At 44.9% G+C, this 24,734-nt stretch overlaps 2 protein-coding genes across 3 annotated transcripts in view; one reads left to right on the plus strand and one right to left on the minus strand.

The window, feature by feature from the left end:
• Positions 1 to 24,734, plus strand: part of IDUA (alpha-L-iduronidase) — a 65,801-nt gene that overhangs the window by 24,329 nt on the left and 16,738 nt on the right. Inside the window, exons 3-4 of the mRNA XM_064176828.1 lie at positions 23,053 to 23,135; positions 23,748 to 23,855. Coding sequence (XP_064032898.1) covers positions 23,057 to 23,135; positions 23,748 to 23,855 — 187 coding nt within the window. The 5' untranslated portion in view covers positions 23,053 to 23,056. The remainder of the gene's footprint in view (positions 1 to 23,052; positions 23,136 to 23,747; positions 23,856 to 24,734) is intronic.
• SLC26A1 (solute carrier family 26 member 1) overlaps positions 1 to 24,734 on the minus strand; it is a 50,692-nt gene that overhangs the window by 12,468 nt on the left and 13,490 nt on the right. The window contains exons 1-2 of one of the 2 annotated variants that reach the window (XM_064176827.1): positions 13,363 to 13,441; positions 3,529 to 3,605 (exon numbers count right to left, since the gene is read on the minus strand). Coding sequence is in view for 1 of the 2 variants with exons in the window: in XM_064176826.1 (XP_064032896.1) it covers positions 13,363 to 13,425 (63 nt within the window). In the remaining variant the exon portion in view is untranslated. Of the gene's footprint in view, positions 1 to 3,528; positions 3,606 to 13,362; positions 13,459 to 24,734 lie in introns of those variants that run through there. The other variant, XM_064176826.1, reaches the window with a different exon arrangement.

Here is a 24,734-nt window from a genome sequence, read left to right on the forward strand (position 1 = left end):
GCTCAATAGGGAGTAAGCAAAGTGAGCCTGCCTCTCTATGCTAAGGAGTTCTCCTAAATGCTGAATTTGGAATGGAATGCCAACATTGTCTCATTGCTTTTTGCTGGGATCACTCAATCTTGCTGAAATAGTGATTAAAAGTATAGGTTAAGATAGAGCTTTTCATACAGTTTGAGCCAAGTGATGCAGTTTTCCTTGTGTTCAGACTATTAAAAATCAGATAAAAAGTAATGTGGGTAGAGCAGTTTTGTGCTTACCACCTGAAGTTTGAGTGCATTTTTGTTGCATAGGTCACAGAAGAACAGAAGAGACACCAGTTTAGCTAAGCATTTGATTTAAAAGCTTGTAGGTGTTCAGGTAAACTGCATGTGCCCGTTCCTGTTCAGTATCTTTATTGATGATTTGGATGAGGGGCTTGAGTCCAGCATCAGTAAGTTTGCAGATGACACCAAGCTAGGAGCAGCTGTGGATCTATTGGAGGGTAGGAGAGCCCTGCAGAGGGACCTTGACAGGCTGGATGGGTGGGCAGAGGCCAGTGGGATGAGATTGAACAAGGCCAAGTGCAGGGTTCTGCACTTTGACCACAACAACCCCAAGCAGCACTACAGGCTGGGGACAGAGTGGCTGGAGAGCAGCCAGGAAGAAAGGGACCTGGGGGTACTGGTAGATAGTAGCTGAAGATGGCCAGCAGTGTGCCCAGGTGGCCAAGAGAGCCAATGGCATCCTGGCCTGTATCAGGAACAGTGTGGCTAGTAGGACAAGGGAGGTTATTCTGCCCCCGTACTCAACACTGGTCAGGCCACACCTTGAGTACTGTTTCAAATTCTGGGCTCCTCAATTCAAGAGAGATGTTGAGGTGCTGGAATGTGTCCAGAGAAGGGCAACAAAGCTGGTGAGGGGCCTGGAACACAGCCCTGTGAGGAGAGGCTGAGGGAGCTGGGGTTGTTTAGCCTGGAGCAGAGGAGGCTCAGGGGTGACCTCACTGCTGTCTACAACTACCTGAAGGGAGGCTGTAGCCAGGTGGGGGTTGGCCTCTTCTCCCAGGCAACCATCAACAGAGCAAGGGGACACAGTCTCAAGTTGTGAGCCATAGGCTGGATGTTAGGAGGAAGTTGTTGGCAGAGAGAGTGATTGGCATTGGAATGGGCTGCCCAGGGAGGTGGTGGAGTCACTGTTCCTGGAGGCGTTCAAGAAAAGACTGAATGAGAAGTCTCTTCCAACCTGATTGAACCTATGATTCTATGATCTTTGACAATAGCAACTTTTCCTGCTTGAGAGATAGCTCTCTTGGTCTCTAGCAGCTATGACTCTATTGCTGCTCTGCTTTCAAGCATTAATGCAGTTTTGGGAAAAAATCCCTGCTTAGCCTCATTTATGGTGCATGGATTCTACATGTAGAGCTGTGTTATGCCTGCAAAACGGACTTCTCTCAGAGGAGAGTACCCCAAAGTGCTCTTGCCCTTTATGGTGATACAAAAACTCAAGCCAACAAGTGTTTCTTTGGACAGGTCTGAAGAGATGTGGTGAGGACATTTAGTCTGTGGGACCTTACTAGTCTAAAATAAAATCCCTTGAATTGCATATAGTATAGCACAATACCAAACTGCTTTAGCACCTGCTGCATTGATTTATTAATCTGCTTTGGCTGTGAAGAGTTACTTAGAAATGTCGACATAGCCCATGAGTTTTAGAAAGAATCAAGTGACAGAACAAGGGAAAGAGGTGTTTTTCTGTTTCTTGCACAAGTCATTGTGTTTTCAGCTTTAGAGCACCAGGACCTAGATGTACTTGGAAGCTGATGTAAGCAAGCAGCCAGCAAACAAAAACATTTATTTAAACACTGCCCTATCGAGCCTTCAGGCTGCAGGCAAAGAATATTACAGTACGTCTTAGGAAAATCATGTGAAACAAAATGGGCATGGTGAGTTTTTTGGCTGTATCTGGGCAAAATACTGTGGCTTCAAGGTGTCTTCCTGTTGAATTTCAACATCGTGCTAATCCAAAAGCGAAAGAGGGAAAGATACTAATGTTTATTGGACTCTATGAGTAAGGAAAGCCAGAACATTGATCTAAGACTCCACAAATTAAAACTAAGGATTTGTTCCAGGAGTTTTAGATTTGTGCATTTCTAATTAAAGTCTCCAGCTCACAACTTCCTTGCAGCTGTTAACTGATCTAAGATTTTCAAGGCAATTTAGGTGCTTTTTCAAATGCCTGAATTCACCAGCAGCTGTGATTCAATTCACAGGAAGGATTCTCAGTCTGGTACCTCAGTGAGTAAAATGGTAGCCGCTGACTTGCTATAATCCCAGAGGTGGTGAGAAGGCTACAATAAAACTCAGGCAGTCATAGAGCAGCTGCTGTTAAAGCTAGTCTGTCAGTGATCAGACTGGGAAATAAATCACTGTTTCTCTAAGGACTGGTTTACTCTAGGGATTCCAGAACACACTGGTCAAAGGTTTGGAACATATTTAGAGGCAAGACAGTGTTATTCTTACAGAGAATCCTAGGACATGACCATGAAAAAGACATTCTCTATGGGATCATAGAATCATAGAATCAACCAGGTTGGAAGAGACCTCCAAGATCATCCAGTCCAACCTAGCACCCAGCCCTAGCCAGTCAACTAGACCATGGCACAAAGTGCCCCATGCAGTCTTTTCTTGAAGACCTCCAGGGACGGTGCCTCCACCACCTCCCTGAGCAGCTCATTCCAATTCCAATCACTCTCTCTGTGAAGAACTTCCTCCTAAGATCCAGCCTAGACCTCCCCCAGCACAACTTGAGACTGTCCCCTCTTGTTCTGTTGCTGGTTTCCTGGCAGAAGAGACCAACCCCACCTGGCTACAGCCTCCCTTCAGGTAGTTGTAGAGAGCAATGAGGTCACCTCTGAGCCTCCTCTTCTCCAGGCTAAACAACCCCAGTCTGATTTGTGTTTGAAGTGCAGGGATTTTGAAACAAGTAATTCAAGACAAGTTTCCAAGACCTCACTCATCAGTCACAAATCCAAACACTTAAAGGCTGTTTTCTGCTCTATGGTTTTGCTGGACTTTGTTTATCCACCTAAAGCTGTTGCAGGGAAAAACAATCTGATATCTTTTTTTCCTGTTGCATTCCCTGGTATGCATTAAAGACAGTATTTTGCAAACCATCTTTCTTATTTAATTGCTAAGAAGGTGCTGATTCTTAGTGGTAAGTTAATACTTTGAGATCCAGATGAACTTCATATAGGCAGTTTTCTTTAAGTACTAATAGAAACCAGCTGAATTACTGATCCTGAGCTCTTAGACCATGTTTGCTGGAATGATTGCTTCCATATGAACTGCAGCTGACTGGATGTTTTGCCAACCTTTGCCCAGTATCTACCTTCTAAGCAGTATTTATGAGGAACATAATGGTGACAAAATTTAAAAAGCAAACACCAGTATGGGAAATAACTGAAAAGAGACAGTTTCCTACTTTCCAGAAAAGGCAAAGAACAGATGAAACTTGAGTTTAGAGATGTGGGAGAGGAGGCAGATCTCTTACCTGGATGGCTTTTTGACAGGAATGTTCAGCTCTGTTTTTGCACGTTGGGATGAATGAAAGTCTTCAGTCAGGCATTGCTGTATTTGCATAAAGGATAATTATTAGCTAAATGTTCCCCAAGGGAAGAATGAGTACTTAAGGAGTCCTGAGCTTGCTGCTTGGTAGTGTGTTGTCATTTGCCCTTCTCAGAAAACTTGAATATATATACAGCACTCACTGAGGAGCTGAGTTTAAATAAAGCACAAGATTATTAATTAACTAATGCTGATCCAAAAGTTATGCTGAGTTCAGGCTAATACATCTCTGACCTCTGAAGCTTCTTCTTATCTGAGATTTGGTCTGGTTCATGCATCCTTATATAGCATTAGGTTTTGATTTTACACATTCGAGTTGTAAGAATAGAACTGCAGTTTTGTCTGTATTTTGCAGGCTTGAATAAGCACTGTTCTGCTCAACTCATAGGATGGGACTGCTGGAGGTCAGAGTTCCACTCCTGCACGTCAGCGCATTGAAATCACAAGATCTCTATTGCTTCTGTGTAAACCAGGGACTGTAAAATGCAGGCAGATCAGCAGGATGAAGGCTGGTGCTCATACTTTGCGAGCTATGTAAATGACCAGGCCCCTTCTCTGTTAACATAGTTCTTTGAATCCATGTGGACATATCCAAATGACAAAAAAAAATCATGCATCTTCTTTTCTTGACCAAGGTAATAGGTGATGTGTAATGGTTACTAAGCAGTGTAGATTAACAGATGGGGCACAAGGGCAGGACTCACAGGAGCTGCATTCAGCTAGCTGCAAGTAAAGGGATCATAGAATCGTAGAATCATAGAATCAACCAGGTTGGAAGAGACCTCCAAGATCATCCAGTCCAACCTAGCACCCAGCCCTAGCCAGCCAACTAGACCATGGCACTGAGTGCCTCATCCAGTCTTTTCTTGAAGACCCCCAGGGACGGTGCCTCCACCACCTCCCTGGGCAGCCCATTCCAATGGGAAATCACTCTCTCTGTGAAGAACTTCTTCCTAACATCCAGCCTATACCTACCCTGGCACAACTTGAGACTGAGGATGAGGATGTGTATCTGTGAACCAAGCAAGAACATATACATGCCTGCAATAAGAATGTAACAAATGTCAGGCCTGAAGAAACCTGTGTTGTTGGATTGATGAAGATGGTTTCTCTTTGTAGGGGGATGCAGTGCACAAGCCAAAAGTTTGCTTGCTGCTCTTAAAATAGAAAACATGAAAGTTACGGAAGTGAAAAGTCAAAACACCAACATGAAGATGGAGCAGAAAGGGAAGTACATCTCTCCTCTGTAGTGCTGAACTGGTCATGGGTTCCTCAGACTAGTGGCAAAATACCAACATAAGGGTGGAGCAGAAAGGGAAGTACATCTCTCCTCTGTAGTGCTGAACTGGTCATGGGTTCCTCAGACTAGTGGCAAAATACCAACATAAGGGTGGAGCAGAAAGGGAAGTACATCTCTCCTCTGTAGTGCTGAACTGGTCATGGGTTCCTCAGACTAGTGACTGCCGACAAGAACTCAAGCTTGGTGACAGTAGTTGTGGCATTCTCATCCCAAAAGCTAAAGGTCACTTAAGTCTCTTTCTTGCCCCTTTCCGTAGAAACCCTTGTCAAGCATTCCTGTCCCTTTTGCCATTCCCAAGGTCACTGTTAAAGGAAGCAGCAGTGGACTTATGAGTAATCTAGTTTGCACACTGGTGGCGGCGAGATAGTGTGGTATTTCTTGAACCTGAAAGCAACTTAAACTCAGTCTCTCTCAGATTTGTCTTTTTATCCATTTTAATACTTAGTTCTTATAATAAAGAGTCATCTCTAATGATCTCTTAAAATATCCCTACCATCTGTTTTGTGACCTAAGTAAGCTCCTCTGCTCTTTTTCTCTTCCACAATGCCTTTCCAGCATTTGGTAACTGCACAGCTTCTAGTATTTGGGCTCCCCAGTCTAAGAGGGATAGAGATCTCCTGGAGAGGGTCCATCGGAGGGCTACAGGGATGATTAGGAGACTGGAACACTGCCTGATAAAGAGAGGCTGAGAGACCTGGGGCTGTTTAGACTGGAAAGGAGAAGATTGAGAGAGGATTCAATAAATGTTGATAAATATCTGAGGGCTGGGGTCAGGAGCGGAGAGACAGGCTCTGCTCACTGCTCCCAGGGATAGGACAAGGAGCAATGGATGGAAGCTGCAGCACAGGAGGTTCCAGCTCAACACAAGAGGGAACTTCTTTACTGTAAGGGTCACAGAGCACTGGAACAGGCTCCCCAGAGAGGTTGTGGGGAGAGAGTGATTTGCCATTGGAATGGGCTGCCCAGGGAGGTGGTGGAGTCACCATCCCTGGAGGTGTTGAAGAAAAGACTGGATGAGGCACTGAGTGCCATGGTTTAGTTGACTGGATAGGGCTGGGTGCTAGGTTGGACTGGATGATCTTGGAGGTCTCTTCCAACCTGGTTGATTCTATAATTCTCTGATCCTGTGATTCTATCTGGATGTGTTCCTCTGTGACCTGAGCTGGATTGTATGGTCCTGCAGTGTCAGGGGGGTTGGACTCAATGATCTGTTTGGGTCTCTTTCAACCCCTGACATCCTATGGTCCTGTGATTTGCATTGCAAGAATTTGTAGAATAATTGTGGTTTTTCTTTCAATTTAGATTTTTTTTTTGAAAGAGATCTCTTCATATCTCTTCAACAGCACTTTTCTCAGTTTCAGGCTTCTTAGAGTTCCTTCAAGGGAGGGTGATGAGACACTGTTACAGGTTGCCCAGGGAGGTTGTGGCTGCTCCCTCCCTGGAGGTGTTCAAGGCCAGGTTGGACGAGGCCTTGAGTGACCTGTTCTAGTGGGAGGTGTCTGTGCCTATGGCAGGGGGCTGGAACTGGACGGTCTTTGAGGTTCCTTCCAACCTAAACCAGTCTATCATTCTATGTTTCTCAGCTTCCCCTGGTGCAACTTGAGGCCACTTTCTCTCATTTTACTCTCTAATTGTAAGGAGAAGAGACCAAACCCCACCTCACTACAACCTCCTTCCAAGTAGCTGTAGAGAGTAATGAGGTCTTCTCTCAGCCTCCCCTTCTTCAGACTAAACAACCCCTGTTCCTTCAGCTGCCTCTCATAAGAATTGTTCTTTAGACCCTTCACCAACTTTGTTTCTCTTCTCTGGACCTGAGAATTCATGGAATTCATGATCCTTAGAATAACAAGGAGGATGTATAGCAAGCTCACTACCCTGGACTTCAGGAGAGCAGAATTTGAACTCTTGAAGGAACTGCTTAGTAGGGTAATGTGGGATAAAGCCCTGGAGGGGAGAAGGGCACAAAAAAGCTGGATAGAGTTTAAGGATCACCTCCTCTGAGCCCAGAAACAATGCATCCCAGCGAAGGGGAATGTGGGCAAGAATGGCACAGGAGGCCTGCAGGGATGAACAGGTTGCTCCTGGACACTACCAGCTGCAAAAAGAAAGCCTACAGAGGATGGAAACACAGTATCACAGTATCACACAGTATCAACAAGGTTGGAAAAGACCTCACAGATGGTCAAGTCCAACCCTTTACCACAATTCTCAAGGCAAGAGAGAGGTTGCCAAGAGGCAACCTGAGCAGAATACAAAGAAGTTGTCAGGAGGCAGACTAGGAAAGGCCCAGGCAGAATGAAATTTGGCTGGGGACATCAAGGGTAACAAGAAAAGTTTTCATATCAATGATGAAAGCAGGAAGAGGGAACATGTAGGCCCTCTCTGGAAGGAAATGGGGGACCAGGTCACACAGGATACAGAGAAGGCTGAGGTGCTCAAGGATGTTTTTTACCTTGGACTTCAACAGTAAAAGCTCTAATGACACCATCCAAGGTGCTGGAGGAAAGGACAGGAACTGGGAGGATGAAGATCCACCCACTGAAAGAGAAGATTGGGTTCAAGACCACCTAATGAACCTGAAATTGCTCATGTCCATGTAACTGATGAGATCCATATGCATCGTGAGGGAACTAACAGATCATATTTGAAAAGTCATGGCTGTCTGGAGGAGTCCTCATGGACTGGAAAAGCAGAAGAGTACCCCCCATTTTCAAAAAGGGAGATAAGGAAGACCCAGGGAACTGCAGACCAGTCAGTCTCACCTCAGTGCCTAGCAACATTAATGAACAGATCCTCCTGAAGAGTCTTCTGGGGCACATGACAAACAAGATGGTAGTTCATGGCAATCAACACAGCTTCACCAAGGGCAAATCCTGCCTGACAGATTTGGTGACTTTTTATGGTGGGGTCACAGCATCAGTGGCTGAGGGATGTCATCTTCCTGGAGCTGTGCAAAGTATCCAGCACCACCCAGACATCCTGGTCTCTGAATTGGAAGGAATCATAGAATCACAGAATCAACCAGGTTGGAAGAGACCTCCAAGATCATCCAGTCCAACCCAGCACCCAGCCCTATCCAGTCAACCAGACCATGGCACTAAGTGCCTCATCCAGTCTTTTCTTCAACACCTCCAGGGACGGTGCCTCCACCACCTCCCTGGGCATCCCATTCCAATGCCAATCACTCTCTCTGCCAACAACTTCCTCCTAACATCCAGCCTATACCTCCCCTGGCACAACTTGAGACATAGATTTGGTGGAGGGATCACTCAGTGGGTAAGGAATTGGCTAGATGGCCCCTCTCAGACAGTTGCAGTCAATGGCTTAGTGTTCAAACAGTCATGAGGGAGGTCCTCAGGGATCAGTACTGAGACCAGTGCTATCCAACATCTTTAGGCCCACTACCATTCAAACAAGGCTAAGTATCTCTGGACAGGCCCATTCCATGTGGAGAAATGAATTGAGAAAGTGAAGTAGGCTCTTACTCCAGTTCTGGGAATTGTGAAAATAATCTAGTTTTGAGGAAACTACATTTTATGATGAACGAGCTTTGCTTAACATATGTAAGTACTGGAAGCAGAAGGTTCAGCAGTGCTTTAAATATGGAGATGCCAGTTTTCACTCCATAGCACTGAGTCATCCACCAGGGCTTCAGGCTAACAGTAATTCTGAGTTGGAAGCACCTGGTGTCCTGATTGAGTTCCACAGGCAGTAGCAAAGGAAGATCGAGTTCTAAAAGAACTTCCTTTCCATGTTAAGTGCTCTATTGTGTATTTGAGAAACAAGAGTAATTGCCAGAAATAAACAAAAAGGCATGCTATAGAGAAACATCTTAAGAACAGAAACTAAAAATATATATAAAAGATAATCATTGATCAGTAATTGAGAATTTACAGGTGTTTTTCCTCTGTGTGACTTACTATTTATCCTCATGATAAATAGTGCCTGATGCGATCTAGATTAAGAACTGCAAAAGGTTGAAAGTGAAATCTGCCCCAGGGTATTTATGAAATAAATGCTGTAAAAAGATAAAATATATTTAGCTTTGTTGACACTTTTGCTTAATCATAGTTATGAGGTTAATCCATAGTTATGAGTGTTCATGGGCTACAATCAATAACATCAAGTCTTCAAAACTGCAGTGCAAATGTAATAGTATTGTGCTTCCTTCCGTGCAGGCATTTGAACTTCATAAACTCATTGAATTATTCCCAGTTTACCTGGACTTTAGTAAAGCCTTTGACACTGTCTCTCACAGCATCCTGGAGAAACTGGCTACTTGTGCCTCGGATGGGTGGACACTTCACTAGGTCAAAAACTTGTCTGGATGATTGGAGTGGTGGTGAATGGAGTTAAGTCTAGCTAGCAGGCAGTCACAAGTGGTGTTCCCCAGGGCTCAGTTGTGGGGCCAGTTCTATTTCATTTGTACAGGAGTTGAGTGCACCCTCAGTCAGTTTGCAGATGACACTAATCTGGGGGGTAGTGTTGATCTGCTTCATGGTAGACAGCCTTTGCAGGGGGACCTGGACAGGCTGGATGGGTTGGCCAATGATGTGAGATTCAACAAGGCCAATTGTTGGGTCTTTCCAAGAAGGCCAAGAGCATCCTGACCTGTATCAGGAATAGTGTGGCCAGCAGGAGTAGGGATGTGATGATGCCCCTGTACTCAGCACTGGTGAAGCTACACCTTTAATACTGTGTTCAATTTTGGGCCCTTCACTATAATAAGAAAGACATTGAGATGCTGGAGTGTGTCCAGAGAAAGGCAGTGAAGCTGGTGAACAGTCTAGATAACAAGTCTTCAGAGGAGCAGGTAAGGGATCTGGGATTGTTTAGTCTGGAGAAAAAGCTGAGGGGGAGTCCTCATCACCCTTTACAACTGCCTAAAAGGAGGTTGTAACAAAGTAGGTGTTGGTCTCCCTGGTAACAAGTGATAATACAAAAGGAAATGGCCTTAAGGTGTACTAGTGGAGGTTCAGATTGGTTATTAGAAGAAACGTTTTTGCTGAAAAGGTTATCAAACACCTTATAGGCTCCCCAGAGATGTGGTTGAATTCCCATCCCTGGAGGTGTTTAAAAGAGAGTTATTGAATGACTGTACTCAAAGATCTTAAAAGCTTCTTCCAACCAAAATCATTCCATAGAAGATAATAGAAAAAACAGAACACTTAAGCCTGATACCTTCATTACCTAAAATGCCCTCAAGCCTGAATTAGTCTACAGTTCAACTTCATGCCATAGTGACCAGGTGATATACCTAAAATGCATATATTTTGTTGCTATTTAATAGTAAAGGAGGGAGTGCTGAAAATAAGTATCCCTTCTTTTGAAAGGCTCTGTGTGCTATGCCTGACATTCCTTCTCCAGCTGTGGCAAGTGTCCAGTGCAGCTGAAAATTGTATGTATATGGGAGTGGGGATTAGTTTAAAACAAAACAAACAAACAAACAAACCCCAAATCCCCAAACAAACAAAAAAACCCAATACCAATCTGCTGTAGTCCTTGCTTGCATCCTTTACTACACATCCCTCCTACTGTTTCCAGCTAGAAACACTGAAGCAATTGATTAGCATTTGCCAAAGGGTCAAAGTATTTGCCTGACTTCCAGAACAGGTTTCTAATCAGCATACAGTAGCACAGTACACCACAAGTACAGCCTTCTACCAGAGTAGATTAAAACTTCTGTAGTGATGTAGTTTGGATCTGCCCAAGGATATTGCTGCAATGGTGTTTACAGAGAGATAACATAAGTAAATAAAGCACTGGAAGAAGTCTTTGTGCCGTAGAGTAATCATAGGTAGAAGATAATCTTCAAGTCATTACATTACAGGAGCTGGTAATCTCTGCCTTCTTACTCAACCTTGATTGTTTTAGTAGAGCCAGTGGCACTATGTAGAGATCAGATAGAGCTCCAATACCACAGCCTTGGCTTTAGTAGTTTCAGAGGTTTTGTATGCTTGCTTCAACTAGAGGAAAAGAAAATATGTTATAATGGGATTGGGATAGGCGCTGCGTGGAACTGTACTTGCATACAGTGTTGAGCTGTCCATGGTCATTGAGGACTTGTTTCCTTTATAGAAGGGTTTTTGTTAAACTATGTCATGAAGGGTCTTGGCTGATAAATATTGTATCTAGGAAGACTTACATACCTTCAGCTGCCACCAGTGTAAAATGTCTAAGCTTGTCTGCCCTGTAAACAAATGTGCCATTTGTTTAATCCTTAAATAGCCAGAACTGTGTAGCCAAAACCTGCTTATTGATGGGTTTCAGGTGAGCATTACAACTGATATTTGTAAATCATAGAGGCAGATTCATTGTAGCAGGGACAGTCTCTCAGGAATGGTGAAGTATCTTCACCCATTCCTTGCATTCATGTGTAATCCTTATGGGATATTTAAAGCATGTTTCTGCATGCAAAGAAAATAGAGGTGTTTGGTTGTTTTACTGTGTAAATCTTCATGTTCCAAAGCATAAAATATAATTATTTTTACAGCAGAAAGAGAAGTATTTTTCACATTAGTACAGGTTGCTTGGAGGTGGGGAATAAAGAAGCAAAATAGGGTTATACATAAACATGAAGGCCACAGTGTGGAAGAGCTCTCACTGCCATATTTAATAATACATTAGTTTAAATTTTAGTACCAAAACTGGGTTCAGAATAGAATAATCAACTCTCAGTTTAAGAGATACAAAGAGGTCTGCATCTCATTGAAAATGGGCTGCTTAGTTTTACCTTCCTAATTGTAAAAGGTTTCATATTTTACTTTCAAGAGCCAAGACAGTGCCTTTTACAGTGCTCTTTCCAGGTTGGGTTCTAGCAATCATTTGTCAGTCCTGAAGTATTCAGAAACCATTCATCACATAAAAAAAATCTGCAAGACTAAGAGCAAGAGAGTGGTTGTCACATTGTGTCCTTTCTCCATCATAACTTGCTAAGCATTAGTAAATTTGGACATCAACTTGGTGTCATTTAGTGAAGACCTCTTCCTATTTTGCAAATAAGTAGTGTATTCAAGTTAAACATATGGTTGCCTGTGGCCAGACAAGAATTGATACAGAGAAGCACACCTGAAAATAGATCCAGGAGCAACTGGACTTAGCCACCAAGTGCTATGTGTACTTTAGATATTAGAGTAGCACATCAGCTGAGAAGTTCTAGCTGCAAATCTTCACACCTTCAGTGTTTAGCTCCATGTATGTCTTCTCTTAGAGTGTTCATTAGTTGTCCCATTACATGCTTCTCAATGGATTTCTCACCAAGTGGAAACAACTTTTGGGAACCTTAAGACAGGAGAAGTTGAACACCTGACAAAAGTAGCACAGTGTCCATTACTGCAAAATGTCAGGTCCAGTAAGAGCATTTGATTGGAACCTGTGATCATCCTGAATGCTTTCAGGATGTGCAGGAGCAGAGCAATCTAAGTAAGACATTATTGAATTTGGTTCTTACTACATATTTGGCAACAAGGAAGGGCAGTCATGCTAACTCTTTGTTGTGATCTTACACAACAATAAATAAGCTATGTCCTGTGCTGTGTTGGATTCGTATACTTCTGGACTGTATTTCCACATACAGCTAACAGGCAAAAGAATAAAGGCGTGTAAAGAGAAAACAAAGATGTTAAAATGAAGAAGTGACAGGAGCAGTACTGCAAAATGAAACCAGTAAGTCAATTATGCACCATGGAGATGCTTACTAAAGGTGCAGTGTTAGGCTGGATGCTTGAATTACAATGCAGGATGCATGCAGAGAACAGTTTTTCTTCTATTTGGAATTCAGTGACAGCTTTCTTAGGCAGTGCCAAAAGGAAATATGTGTTTGAAGCAAGCTGGTTTTAGCACTTGTTCATCATTCCTCTTCCTTGTAAATCTGAAAACTCACCCTTCAATCTTTGTTATGAATTTAGTCTCCCCTCTTTCAAAAAATAGTGCTTTAAAGATGACATTATTTGGAGTTCATCAGGGACAGCATAAAACCACAATGAACACTGTACTTCTACCCATGTGCTGTGCAGGAAGAAATCAATTCCATACAGCAAATTAAGTCAGAAAGAAAGATGCCCAGCTCTCATATAGTGACTGAGCCTACTTTTCAGTTACTGACTGAGCCTTACAATTTGCAGTGAAGAATCAGCTAAAAAGCATTTTCTGCTCCTGGGTTTGCCTTATTGTTATTTGATTACTTATCCTTAGTAAACGAACATAGACACAACAGATCCCAGTAAGGGAACCACAATAAAATTTCACAACAATCTACACAATCCATGCCTGGGTGATCTGTTTGGATATGTTCCATGTATCTGGAGAGACTAGATATGGACATACCATATGCCTTTGTCTCAACTGCTGCGCCTTCGTGGTCTGTTTCCCATTTTACACCTTGATTTTGCTTTAAAAGTGGGGAAGCGAGAGGGGTAAGAGGCACAACAGTGCAACTATTTTCCTATCAAGCTAACTCACCTCAGCACAGGAAGCTGTTGATGCTTTGTCTGCCTCTCTCCCTCTCACACACAGCACGCTCATTGAAGGAAGGACAGGCTGGCTCACGAAAACAGGCTGAAATGGAAAATCATAGGCCGTGATTAGCATCAGCTTGAAAGCATTCATTGTTTGCATCGACTTCTCTGCATCTGAGCTTTAGCAAAATCACAGCTAGGGTTGGGTGAATTCCTTTGTGAGATGAAGGCCAAGCAATGCTGATTTCAAGAGGAAAGAGCCTAATTAAGTCCATCCTGGGTTTTATGTCTTTAAAAATAAATAAATAAATAAAGGAGTGGAAAGATTCAGTTGGATGCACAGTCCTCCTGGCTGCCTTACAGAAGAGGCAGTGATTCCCAGTATGCAGCAGATGTTGCATTTTGCCTTTTTATTTTGTTTGGGTGGGGTTTTTTTTTGTTTGGTTTTGTTTTGTTTTTTCAAGCCAGTTTGTTCCTAAACCACGGAAGATTCATACCTGCCTGTCTTTCTGTGCGTGTTTCACGCTGGCTGTCTGTATTGCTGGATAGATGTGACAAGCGGTGACATAGGGAAGAGCTGGGTGCTGCCTGGCTGCGAGATTTTGTAGTGCATCCTCCCATTATTGCTGAGCTGACTCACTCAGGCTGCAGGGCGAGGAGATTATGCGTGCAGGGTGAGGAGATTATGCGTAGCATGGGCCCAGCACAGGCTGAAGTCTTCGGCGTTGTGCTTCTGTGCAGAAGCTGTGCCCTGATTATAAAGCAAGCAGCTTTTCAGTCCCTGCTTGCACAAATGATGTAGCCGAGGAGCAAATGCAGAGAGACATTAATGCTAGTAAGTAAACCTGGAAATGAGGAACGTGGACAGGCTGGAGAGCTGGGCTTAGGTGAATCAAGAAGTTCAACAAGGGCAAGTGCTGGGTCTTGCACCTGGGCAGGAACAATCCTCACTATCAGTTCAGGCTGGGGGATGAGGTGTTAGAGAGCAGCTCCGTGGAAAGGGACTTGGGGATGCTGCACATGAGCAGAGAGTGTGAGATCGCAGCCCAGAAGGCAAATCATATCCTGGGTTGTATCAAGTGTGGCCAGCAGAGCCAGGGAGGGGATTCTGCCACTTCTCTCTGCTGTGGTGAGACCTCACCTGGACTGCTGTGTCCAGTTCTGGAGCCCTCAATATAGGAAGGACTTGGATCTGATGGAGCAGGTCCAGAGGAACTCCATGAAAACAATCAGAGGGTTGGAACAGCTCTGCTGTGAGGGCAGGCTGAGGGAGCTGGGGGTGTTAAATTTGGAGAGGAGGAGGCTCTTGGGGGACATAACAGCAGCCTTCCAGAACTGGAAGGGGGCCTGCAGGAAGGATGGAGAGAAGCTGTTTCCAAAGGCCTGTGGTGACAGGAAAAGGGCCAATGGATTCAAGCTTGGGAAGAGCAGATTTAGATCAGATGTTAGGAACAAGTTCTTTACTCTGAGGATGGTGGAGCACTGGAACAGGTTGCCCAGGGAGGTCATTGAGGCCTCTTCCCTGGAGATGTTTGAGATGAGTCTTCACGGGGCTCTGGGTGACCTGGGCTAGTGGGGATGTCCCTGCTGACTGCAAGGTGGGGGCAGAGCTAGATGACTGCTACAGGTCCTTTCCAGCCCAGACATTCTATGATATAGTGATTCTGTAAAGTATGCTTGTTCTTTAGTGTGGGTGCAGTGGTCTTTGACCTCACAATTTTATGAAAGCCTCTGGATGAGGGTTTTTGTCTGCAGAGCATATGTGAGAAGCACAGGGTGGGCTGTGTTTTGCCTGGGGACTGCTGTAGAGGTAAACTCAGTGTTCATGAACATGTAAAACATTGAGTGATTGTGGTTATGCTGGAATCTGGAGGTTTCGTGGAAGGGAGATGATTTACCATACATGTAATGATTTACAGGCAGTTTTCTACTCTGCCCTGCTGAGACCTCACCTGCAATATTACATTCAGGTTTGGGCTCCCCAGTTCAGGAGGGACAGGAATCTACTGGAGAGAGTCCAAGAGAGGGCTGTGAAGGTGCTGAAGGGGCTGGAGCAGTGCCCTGTGAGGAGAGGCTGAGGGACCTGGGGCTGTTTGGTTTGGTGAAGAGCAGCCTTAGAGGGGATCTGATCAATGCTTATAAATATCTGAGGGCTGGGGGCCAGGAAGGAGTGGACAAACTCTTCTCAATTGTGCCCTGTGCTAGGACAAGGGGCAATGGGTGTGAACTATAGCACAGGAGGTTCCACCTCAACATGAGGAAGAACTTCTTTACTGTAAGGGTCCCAGAGCACTGGCACAGGCTACCCAGAGAGGTTGTGGAGTCTCCTTCTCTGGAGAATTTCAAGGCCTGTCTGGATGTGTTCCTGTGCAACCTGAAGTAGATTGTATGGTCCTGCTCTGGCTCGGGGTTTGGACTCGATGATCTATGGAGGTCTCTTCCAACCCCTAACATGTTGTGATCCTGTGATCATAGGAAGCAAGAGCGAGTGGAGCAAGAACATAGAATCATAGAATCAACCAGGTTGGAAGAGACCTCCAAGATCATCCAGTCCAACCTAGCACCCAGCCCTAGCCAGTCAACTAGACCATGGCACTGAATGGCTCATCCAGTCTTTTCTTGAAGACCTCAAGGGACAGTGACTCCACCACCTCTCTGGGCAGCCCATTCCAATGGGAAATCACATGGTGAGAACAGCTCTGATGTGAATGAGTACTGTATTGCCAGCTTCCACTGGATTCAGAAGGGAGAAGTGTTGCTTATCAATAATCCAAGAACCTGCTGATTTCATGGTTACTCATTAATGATCTTGTGCTTCAACCTAAAGTATCAGTCTAGTAAGGGTTTTTTGGCTGGCGTCGGAAAACCCTGGAGCAATAATTGCTGAGAAGGCAGCGTTTGGAAAGGTGAATGCTAATGAGACCTGGTCTGTCCTTCATACTCTGCCATCATTTCAGTGGTGTTCACAGTCTCTTAGGACCTGCTTTTAAGTTCCAGAGGATTTTTGATTGCTCAAAACAAGAAACTTACCTAGACATGAGGCACTTGGTGCCATGGTCTAGTTGATTGGCTAGGGCTGGGTGCTAGGTTGGACTGGAGGATCTTGGAGGTCTCTTCCAACCTGGTTGATTCTGTGATTTGTAATAACCTGAGCTTTAAACTAGCTTCATTTCATTCCTGTTAGGTGCAAAAGTAAAAATCAAGAAGGAAGGATCCTTTTGTGTTTTAACAGGGACTAGGAAGGCAAAAAGTTATGCTCTTGGAAAAGATAAAGTTGCTAACATTTTCTATCCAGAGCTTTTGACCTTCATCTTGACAATGCTGTGCTCACAGCTTATGTGCTTCACTGTCACTTCAGCAATCTGCTCTCCTGGCTTAAAGAAATAAGTCAGTTACTTCTGAAGACAGTTCCTTATGGAGAATCTGGTCAGTGTTTGTTCCTCTATCTTGGAGTCAACATCTTGGTTTTAAACACTGAGCTCTTCTAGGTTAGAGGAGGAGGGCAGAGGGGCTGGACTCAGTGACCTCTGGAGGTCTCTTCCAACCTCTAAGGTACTGCGATTCTGTGATCTTGAGTCAGGAATTTACTTTGTCACATGCCTGTAGCAATTTTGATCTGGTTTCACTGTCCTGATAGCGTAGAACTCCTCATGACAGCTTGACAGCTGACAATCTTCCCCATGCACAATATTTGTCATGGGGTTTCTGCTGTGCTTCCTGCTCAGCAATCAGCATGGCTGCCAGCATGCAACCACGCAACCAAAATTCTAGGGTTATATAAAAAGAAAAACTATCAGTTTCATGTCAGGAAGAGTAGTATGAATAAGGATAAGGTGATGACCTCAGAAAGCAGCAATCCTATCAGTCAAGTAAACATTTTATTCATGGGAGCATATTGCCCAGTCCTTCTTGTGATGTGACAGATGGCATAAGGACATCAGAATCACAGAATCACAGAACCTTAGGACATTGGAAGGGACCTCCAGAGATCATCCAGTCCAAAACCTCCTGCCAAGGCAGGATCACCCAGGATAGTTCACTCAGGAATGCATCCAGGCAGGGTTTGAAAGACTTCAGAGAAGGAGACTCCACAGCCTCTCTGGGCAGCCTGCTTCAGGGCTTTGTCACCCTCACTCTAAAGAAGTTTCTCCTCATGGTTAAGTAAACCCTTCTCTGTTCCAGTGTGTAGTTGTTGCTCCTTGACTTACTCAAAGAATCATAGAATCAAACAGGTTGGAAGAGACCTCCAAGATCATCCAGTCCAACCTAGCACCCAGCCCTTGCCAGTCAACTAGACCATGGCACTAAGTGCCTCATCCAGGCTTTTCTTGAAGACCCCCAGGGACGGTGCCTCCATCACCTCCCTGGGCAGCCCATTCCAATGGGAAATCACTCTCTCTGTGAAGAACTTCCTCCTAACATCCAGCCTAGACCTCCCCCAACACAACTTGAGACTGTGTCCCCTTGTTCTGTTGCTGGTTGCTTGGGAGAAGAGACCAACCTCACTTGGCTGCAACATCCCTTCAGGTAGTTGTAGGCAGCAATGAGGTCACCCCTGAGCCTCCTCTTCTCCAGGCTGCACACCCCCAGCTCCCTTAGCCTCTCCTCACAGGGCTGTGCTCCAGGCCTCTCACCAGCTTCATTGCCCTTCTCTGGACACCTTCCAGCACCTTAACATCTCTCTTGAATTGAGTGGCCCAGAACTGGACACAGCACTCAAGGTGTGGCCTGAGCAGTGCTGAGTACAGGGGCAGAATAACCTCCCTTGTCCTACTGGCCACACTGTTCCTGATGCAGGCCAGGATGCCATTGGCTCTCTTGGCCACCTGGGCACACTGCTGCCTCATCTTCAGCTACTATCTGCCAGTACCCACAGGTGCCTTTCTTCCTGGCTGCTCTCCAGACACTCTGTCCCCAGCCTGTAGCACTGCTTGGGGCTGTTGTGGCCAAAGTGCAGAATCCTGCACTTGGCCTTGTTAAATCTCATCCCATTGGCCTCTGCCCACCCATCCAGCCTGTCCAGGTCCCTCTGCAGGGCTGTCCTACCTTCCAACAGATCCACACCTGCTCCTAGCTTGGTGTCATCTGCAAACTTACTGATGCTGGACTCAATCCCCTGGTCCACATTATCAGTAAAGATATTGAACAGGACTGGGCCCAGCACTGATCCTTGGGGCACACCACTAGTGATAGCTGCCAACTGGATGTGGCACCATTCACCACCACTCTCTAGGCCTGGCCCTCCAGCCAGTTGTTGGCCCATATCAGAGTGAAATGTTGCAGACCACCCAGGCACTTGACCTCCTCCCCTCAGATATTTGTATGCGTTGATCAGATCTCCTCTCAGCCTTCTCTTCTCCAGAATAAACAGCCCCAGGGCTCTCAGTCTCTGTAGCGGAAATGCTCAGGTCCCCCAGTCATCCTTGTACCTCTCTGCTGGACTCTTTCCAGCAGATCCCTGCCTCTCCTGAACTGGGGAGCTCAAAATTTGACACAGTATTTCACGTGTGGTCTCACTAGGGCAGAGTAGAGAGGGAGAAGAACTTCCCTAGCCCTGCTGGACACCCTTTTCTTACTGCCCCCCAAGATGCCATTGGCTGTCTTGGCCACAAGGGCACATTGCTGGCCCATGCAGGACTTGCTGCTCACCAGAACTCCCAATATCTTTCTGCACAGAGCTGCTTTCCAGCAGAGCAGCCCAAGAAGTGCTGCCACACCTACATACATAGCACAGATCTCATGTACCATCACTTCAGCCATGGCTTAGCAGTGACATTTTGTTTTAAGTATTTCACTTAATTGATACATGAGTAAAAATGTGCATGTGCTGGGATCCTAAGGGTACATGCATCAGACACAGGCCTCATTTACCCATGTATTTTCACACAGTACTGTGCAGACTGGGGCTGGGCAGACACTAATTTCTTTGCTATTGCCTAAATGCTGTCACTGAGTTTTCACAAGACAGTGGAGTTAATCGTTCTTATGCTCACTGACTGTAACTGTGCATGTAAGCAAATATTTCAATAGAACACAGGGTACAGCTCAAAATAGTTAATGGATGTGAGGGAGCAGAGGTACCTCTCACAACCAAATATTTATCTTTGAACTTTGGAATAGGACTGCCAGACTCTTTTTTTTTTTTGTTCACCCTCTGTCTCAGACTGAAAGAACCTCTAGTTAGAGATGGCCATTCTTTAGTTCAGCAGTAGCTTCTAAAATGCTCTGGTGAATGCTAAATAAGTACCTTTCTGCTATTTACTGCTTTCACACCTGCTCCATTTGACAGTGGCAGTGACTGCAGACAGGAAAAGTACTGTCACAGTGGTAAAACCCACCTTCAGGTCTTTGGTAAAAGAGTGTGACCATACTGGGGCTAAGACTCTGTGCCTGATGATGTTACAGGTGGAGCTAGTACAGCGGGTATGGCTTGCATGACATTTGTTTTGCCTGTCTTGTTTTCTTCTTCTAGATCATAGTCCAAGATGCTGATGGCACTTTGTCCTTTTCAGGTTGCACAATCCCCTTCCTTGTTCTCTAGGCAATTTTGTCAGCCTTTCTCAGTTTCCTGAGAACTTCAGGATTGCTGTTACAGATTCGGTTCTGAAACCTTCCCTTGGCAAGAAAGTACATTCTATGGGTTCTATGAATACACATAGGAAGGGCCTCAATGTAAGAGGCTCAGAACACACAGGAAGGCACAGAAGGAATCAAGTTGTGAATGTCAGCACAGAACCTAGCATTGATTTGAGAGATCTGCTGGCAGCCTCATTCTCAGTTTTTGTCTTGTGTGCCCTGCATGCCTTGCTGGCACTGATCAGTCACAGGAACTGCAACCTCTCCTTCTTTCACCATACCTAGAACATAGAATCATGGAATCAACCAGATTGGAAGAGAACTCCAAGATCATCCAGTCCAACCTAGCACCCAGCCCTAGCCAGTCAACCAGACCATGGCACTAAGTGCTTCATCCAGGCTTTGCTTGAACACCCCCAGAGACAGTGCCTCCACCACCTCCCTGGGCAGCCCATTCCAATGCCAATCACTCTCTCTGGCAACAACTTCCTCCTAACATCCAGCCTATACTTCCCCCGGCACAACTTGAGACTGTGTGCCCTTGTTCTGTTGCTGCTTCTGAAACTTACTTGTACAGCTTTCCACCCCAGCAGAAGATAGATGCCTAGGAGAGAGCAGGCAAGACAGCAGAGGCAGGACTCAGGCTGCACTGCAGCAGAGAAATTAGGTGTAGTGCTCTGGCAAGGCTAGAGAATTCAACTTTGAGAGGTGCTGGCAAGACTCCAGTCAATCCTCCTGCATAACCAGGTCTGGACTTATCTCAAGGGTGCTCACAAAGCCTTTTGCTCGGGGCTTACTGAGGTCAGAATTTGGGCACCAGGCCAAGGCTGTGGCTTGGGCCAAATGGCAGTAAGTCACCCTACCAGAATATCATCAACAGAAGTTGTTGTTTAATTCTCATTTGGCACGTCATACTGGCAGAATTCCTCCCACCCTGTCACGTTTCAGTTAAGTGGGGCCACGAGCTCAGAAGCTAATGAAACTCATACACTGACCCACATATTATATTGCATTTATTTTCAGATGATACCAGCAAGAAAAGCCTTTCAGGAATTTAAAGCATGTCTTCAAACGTGTCACAGATAAATTGCAAAGGCACATGTGTCACAGTATCACAGTATCACCAAGGTTGGGAGAGACCTCATAGATCATCAAGTCCAACCCTTTACCACAGAGCTCAAGGCTAGACCATGGCACCAAGTGCCACGTCCAATCCTGCCTTGAACAGCTCCAGGGACGGCGACTCCACCACCTCCCGAGGCAGCCCATTCCAGTGTCCAATGACTCTCTCAGTGAAGAACTTTCTCCTCACCTCCAGCCTAAATTTCCCCTGGTGCAGCCTGAGGCTGTGTCCTCTTGTTCTGGTGCTGGCCACCTGAGAGAAGAGAGCAACCTCCTCCTGGCCACAACCACCCTTCAGGTAGCTGTAGACAGCAATAAGGTCACCCCTGAGCCTCCTCTTCTCCAGGCTAAACAACCCGAGCTCCCTCAGCCTCTCCAGTTTGGCTGCTCTAGCCACTCTGACCCCAGCCTGTGTCACAGATAAATTGCAAAGGCACATGTGTCACAGATAAACTGCAAAGGCACATGTGTCATAGATAAATTGCAGTAGATGCTGCTACTCCTAAGTTCTTTGAACACAGGTATCCAAAGCTGGGTAAAGAGATGGTAGCCTGAGATATCCTGGGAGCACAGGAGAAATCGTCAACAAATGTTACCAATGAAGTAAAAAATACAGACATTGTGTGCATAAATTCAGCTTTCTTTCAAAGATACAAAGTTGTTTGTCTGCTGGACCCTAAAGCCATGATAAGTGCTGCTAAAAGAGCTTTATTGTATATGTAGTCTAGTTGAGAAGAATCCTTGCCCGTGGCAGGGAGATTGGATTAGATGATCTCCAAGGTCTCTTCCAGCCTAAGCTGTTCTATGATTCCATGATTCTATATTGCACATTAAGAGAACATCAAGAAAGATTGCCTATAAGACAAGGTGGAGACAGCTGGCCTAGCAAGAGGTAATCAAGTGGAAATGGGAGGAAAAAAAAGGGCAAAGTAAATTTCACTTCAGCAAAGAGTTGGAAATATTAATATCCAGTTAAAAACTCAAAATCCAGCAACCAGGTTAATGATATTGTCACAGTATCACAGTATCACTAAGGTTGGAAGAGACCTCATAGATCATCAAGTCCAACCCTTTACCACAGAGCTCAAGGCTAGACCATGGCACCAAGTGCCACGTCCAACCCTGCCTTGAACAGCTCCAGGGACGGTGACTCCACCACCTCCCCGGGCAGCCCATTCCAGTGTCCAATGACTCTCTCAGTGAAGAACTTTCTCCTCATCTCAAGCCTAAATTTCCCCTGGAAATTACCTCCATTGCTGGTGCTGTGTGCTAGTTTGAAGCTAGCTAGAATGTTTTGGTGAGAAGAACTAGATCATAAGCTGTGAAAGGAAAACAATGGTGATGTCTACTTCGCTCACAGTCTTGCTGAAGAAGAAATGAAAACATTAGATAACACTCTTGCCATTTTCTCTCACTCTGGCTTGGGCTGCTGGCTGAGCTGCATCTCTCTAACGCACCTTCCACTCACCTTTGCTTCTTAACCTCTTGGCCAAACTTCTATTCTTCCTTAGGACTGGGGTAAGGTTGAGAGGGGCAGGTGGAAGGTGCAGGGGTGGTTGAGAGCCCCTCCTGGGGACTCAGGTTTCTGGGAGGGGAGTTGTGTTTCTGTATTACCTTTTACCTTGTGTATTTCTGTCCATAACTGCATATACTGTAAATATCTGCTTGTATATTGTGCTAGCTGTAAATATAAACTTCATTCATATTTCCAGAGCTGGCTGAGTCTAGTCTGGGGGGATTTCTAAAGTGTGGGGGGGGGGGGACAGGGAACACCCAAACCATCACATGCTGGAATGGGAAAAGAGCATGGATTGGACAAGGAGCATGACTCACTGTAACTTCAGAGGAAGGAAGTACATGCACAATTCCAAGAGCCCTAGTTATGTGTAAATTTTGAGAGCCAAACGAAGGCAGCTACCTGACCCACTATCTGCAATCAGGTGCCACCTCTGATACAATGCTTACGTCTGTACTTTGTATTATCTGTATTTTTCAGACTGATGAATGGAAAACTTCACTACAATTTTACTGCTTTGGATAACCTTATGGATCACCTGTGGGAAAATAAGCTAATTCCAGGTAAGGGCAACTACCTGCTTCCACAATGTGGTACATCTGTTTGTTTATGTTGTGCAGTCATCAGAAAACTCATAGAGAGCTTTGCCAAAGCTGATGTTAAAAATTCATTATTTTCCTGCTTGCCTTTACTCATGTCCATGTAAACAGTGTGAGTAAAACACTATTATGGCAATTAAGACAAGAGAAACGTTTTTTACATGCTTTCAACAACAGTTTGAGAGGTGTGAATTGGGAAATCAGACTTATTGAAGAGGAGAAAGCTTTGTGCCCTTTAACATGCACCTAAAAGGGCCAGAGATGTAGACTCTCAAGGCAGAGCTTCCCTTGAATTTCTGCAAACACCCTCTGTTTAAAGTTCCCTCTGAGCCCCGAGTTTATGGTGGTAATTACTCGTGACTGCAGTCACTGATTAATAGCAAACATGAGCAACCTCAAATCTGAAATATTCCTGATGGAGACATGCAGAAACAGCAAAGAAAGACAATTTAGTGGTGCTTCTTCACTGACAAGTTTGTTTCAATAACCCTTTCATAGATCAAAAGGAGGTGGCATTCACACACAGAGACTAAAAAGATCACCAATCTCCTGTGCCTTTTACTTCTTTTCTTTTAGGATTTGAATTGATGGGAAATCCATCAGGATATTTTTTAGATTTTGAAGATAAAGAGCAGGTAGTAAAATGGAGAAACTTCATTGCAGTTCTGGCCAGCAGATACATAGGTAAGTTAAAAAAAGCAACCCAACCAACCAAACAAAAACTTTGTTGTTTGTTCTATTGGGATCCTTTATAACTACCTCAAAAAGTTCTGTGCATTGTGATCAATTTTAAGACACTGTATTTCAGCAAAGAATGGGGAAAAAAAACTTGTGCCAGAAGAGTGAGTGGGTTAATGGCCCCTTTTTTAACCCTGATGCATGGCAAACTTCCTGACTATTAGTGTTCTGGGTAGCACAACTGTCTACCTCTGAGGACTGACTTTTAAATTCTTTATGTGGTTATGGTTGCAAACCACCAGCTTGCTCTAGGACATGATAACCTGAGATGTTAGGAAGTTCTTTACAGTGAGGGTGGTGAAACACTGGCACAGGTTGCCCAGGGAGGTTGTGGCTGCTCCCTTGCTGGATGCGTTCAAGGCCAGGTTGGATGAGTCTAGTGGGAGGTGTCCCTGCTTATGGATGATCTTTGAGGTCCCTTCCAACCTAAACTATTCTTAGTGTCATGGTCTAGTTGACAGGCTAGGGCTGAGGGATAGGTTGGACTGGATGATCTTGGAGGTCTCTTGCAACCTGGTTGATTCTATGATTCTATGACTCTTTGCCATCTTCAGCTATCTCTAATAAGTCAGAAACCTCAACCTGAATTAAGCATATCTGTAAGGCTGTAATTCATATCACCTCTCTCTAATCTCTCCTGTTTGTCAAATGTTGCTTCACTTCATCATTTTAGAGCTACCAAAATCATGTTTTTCTCATTATTAAAGATAGGCAATGTTTATGCTGTGTCATAGTGTATTTGCACTCAGGATGCTGTTAGGTACAACCAAAGGATTGTCTGGATCAGAGGAAGTTCTTCACAGAGAGAGTGATTTGCCATTGGAA

Source organism: Pogoniulus pusillus, chromosome Z (assembly GCF_015220805.1).
Source record: "Pogoniulus pusillus isolate bPogPus1 chromosome Z, bPogPus1.pri, whole genome shotgun sequence".
In the NCBI taxonomy this organism is placed as follows: Eukaryota; Metazoa; Chordata; class Aves; order Piciformes; family Lybiidae; genus Pogoniulus; species Pogoniulus pusillus.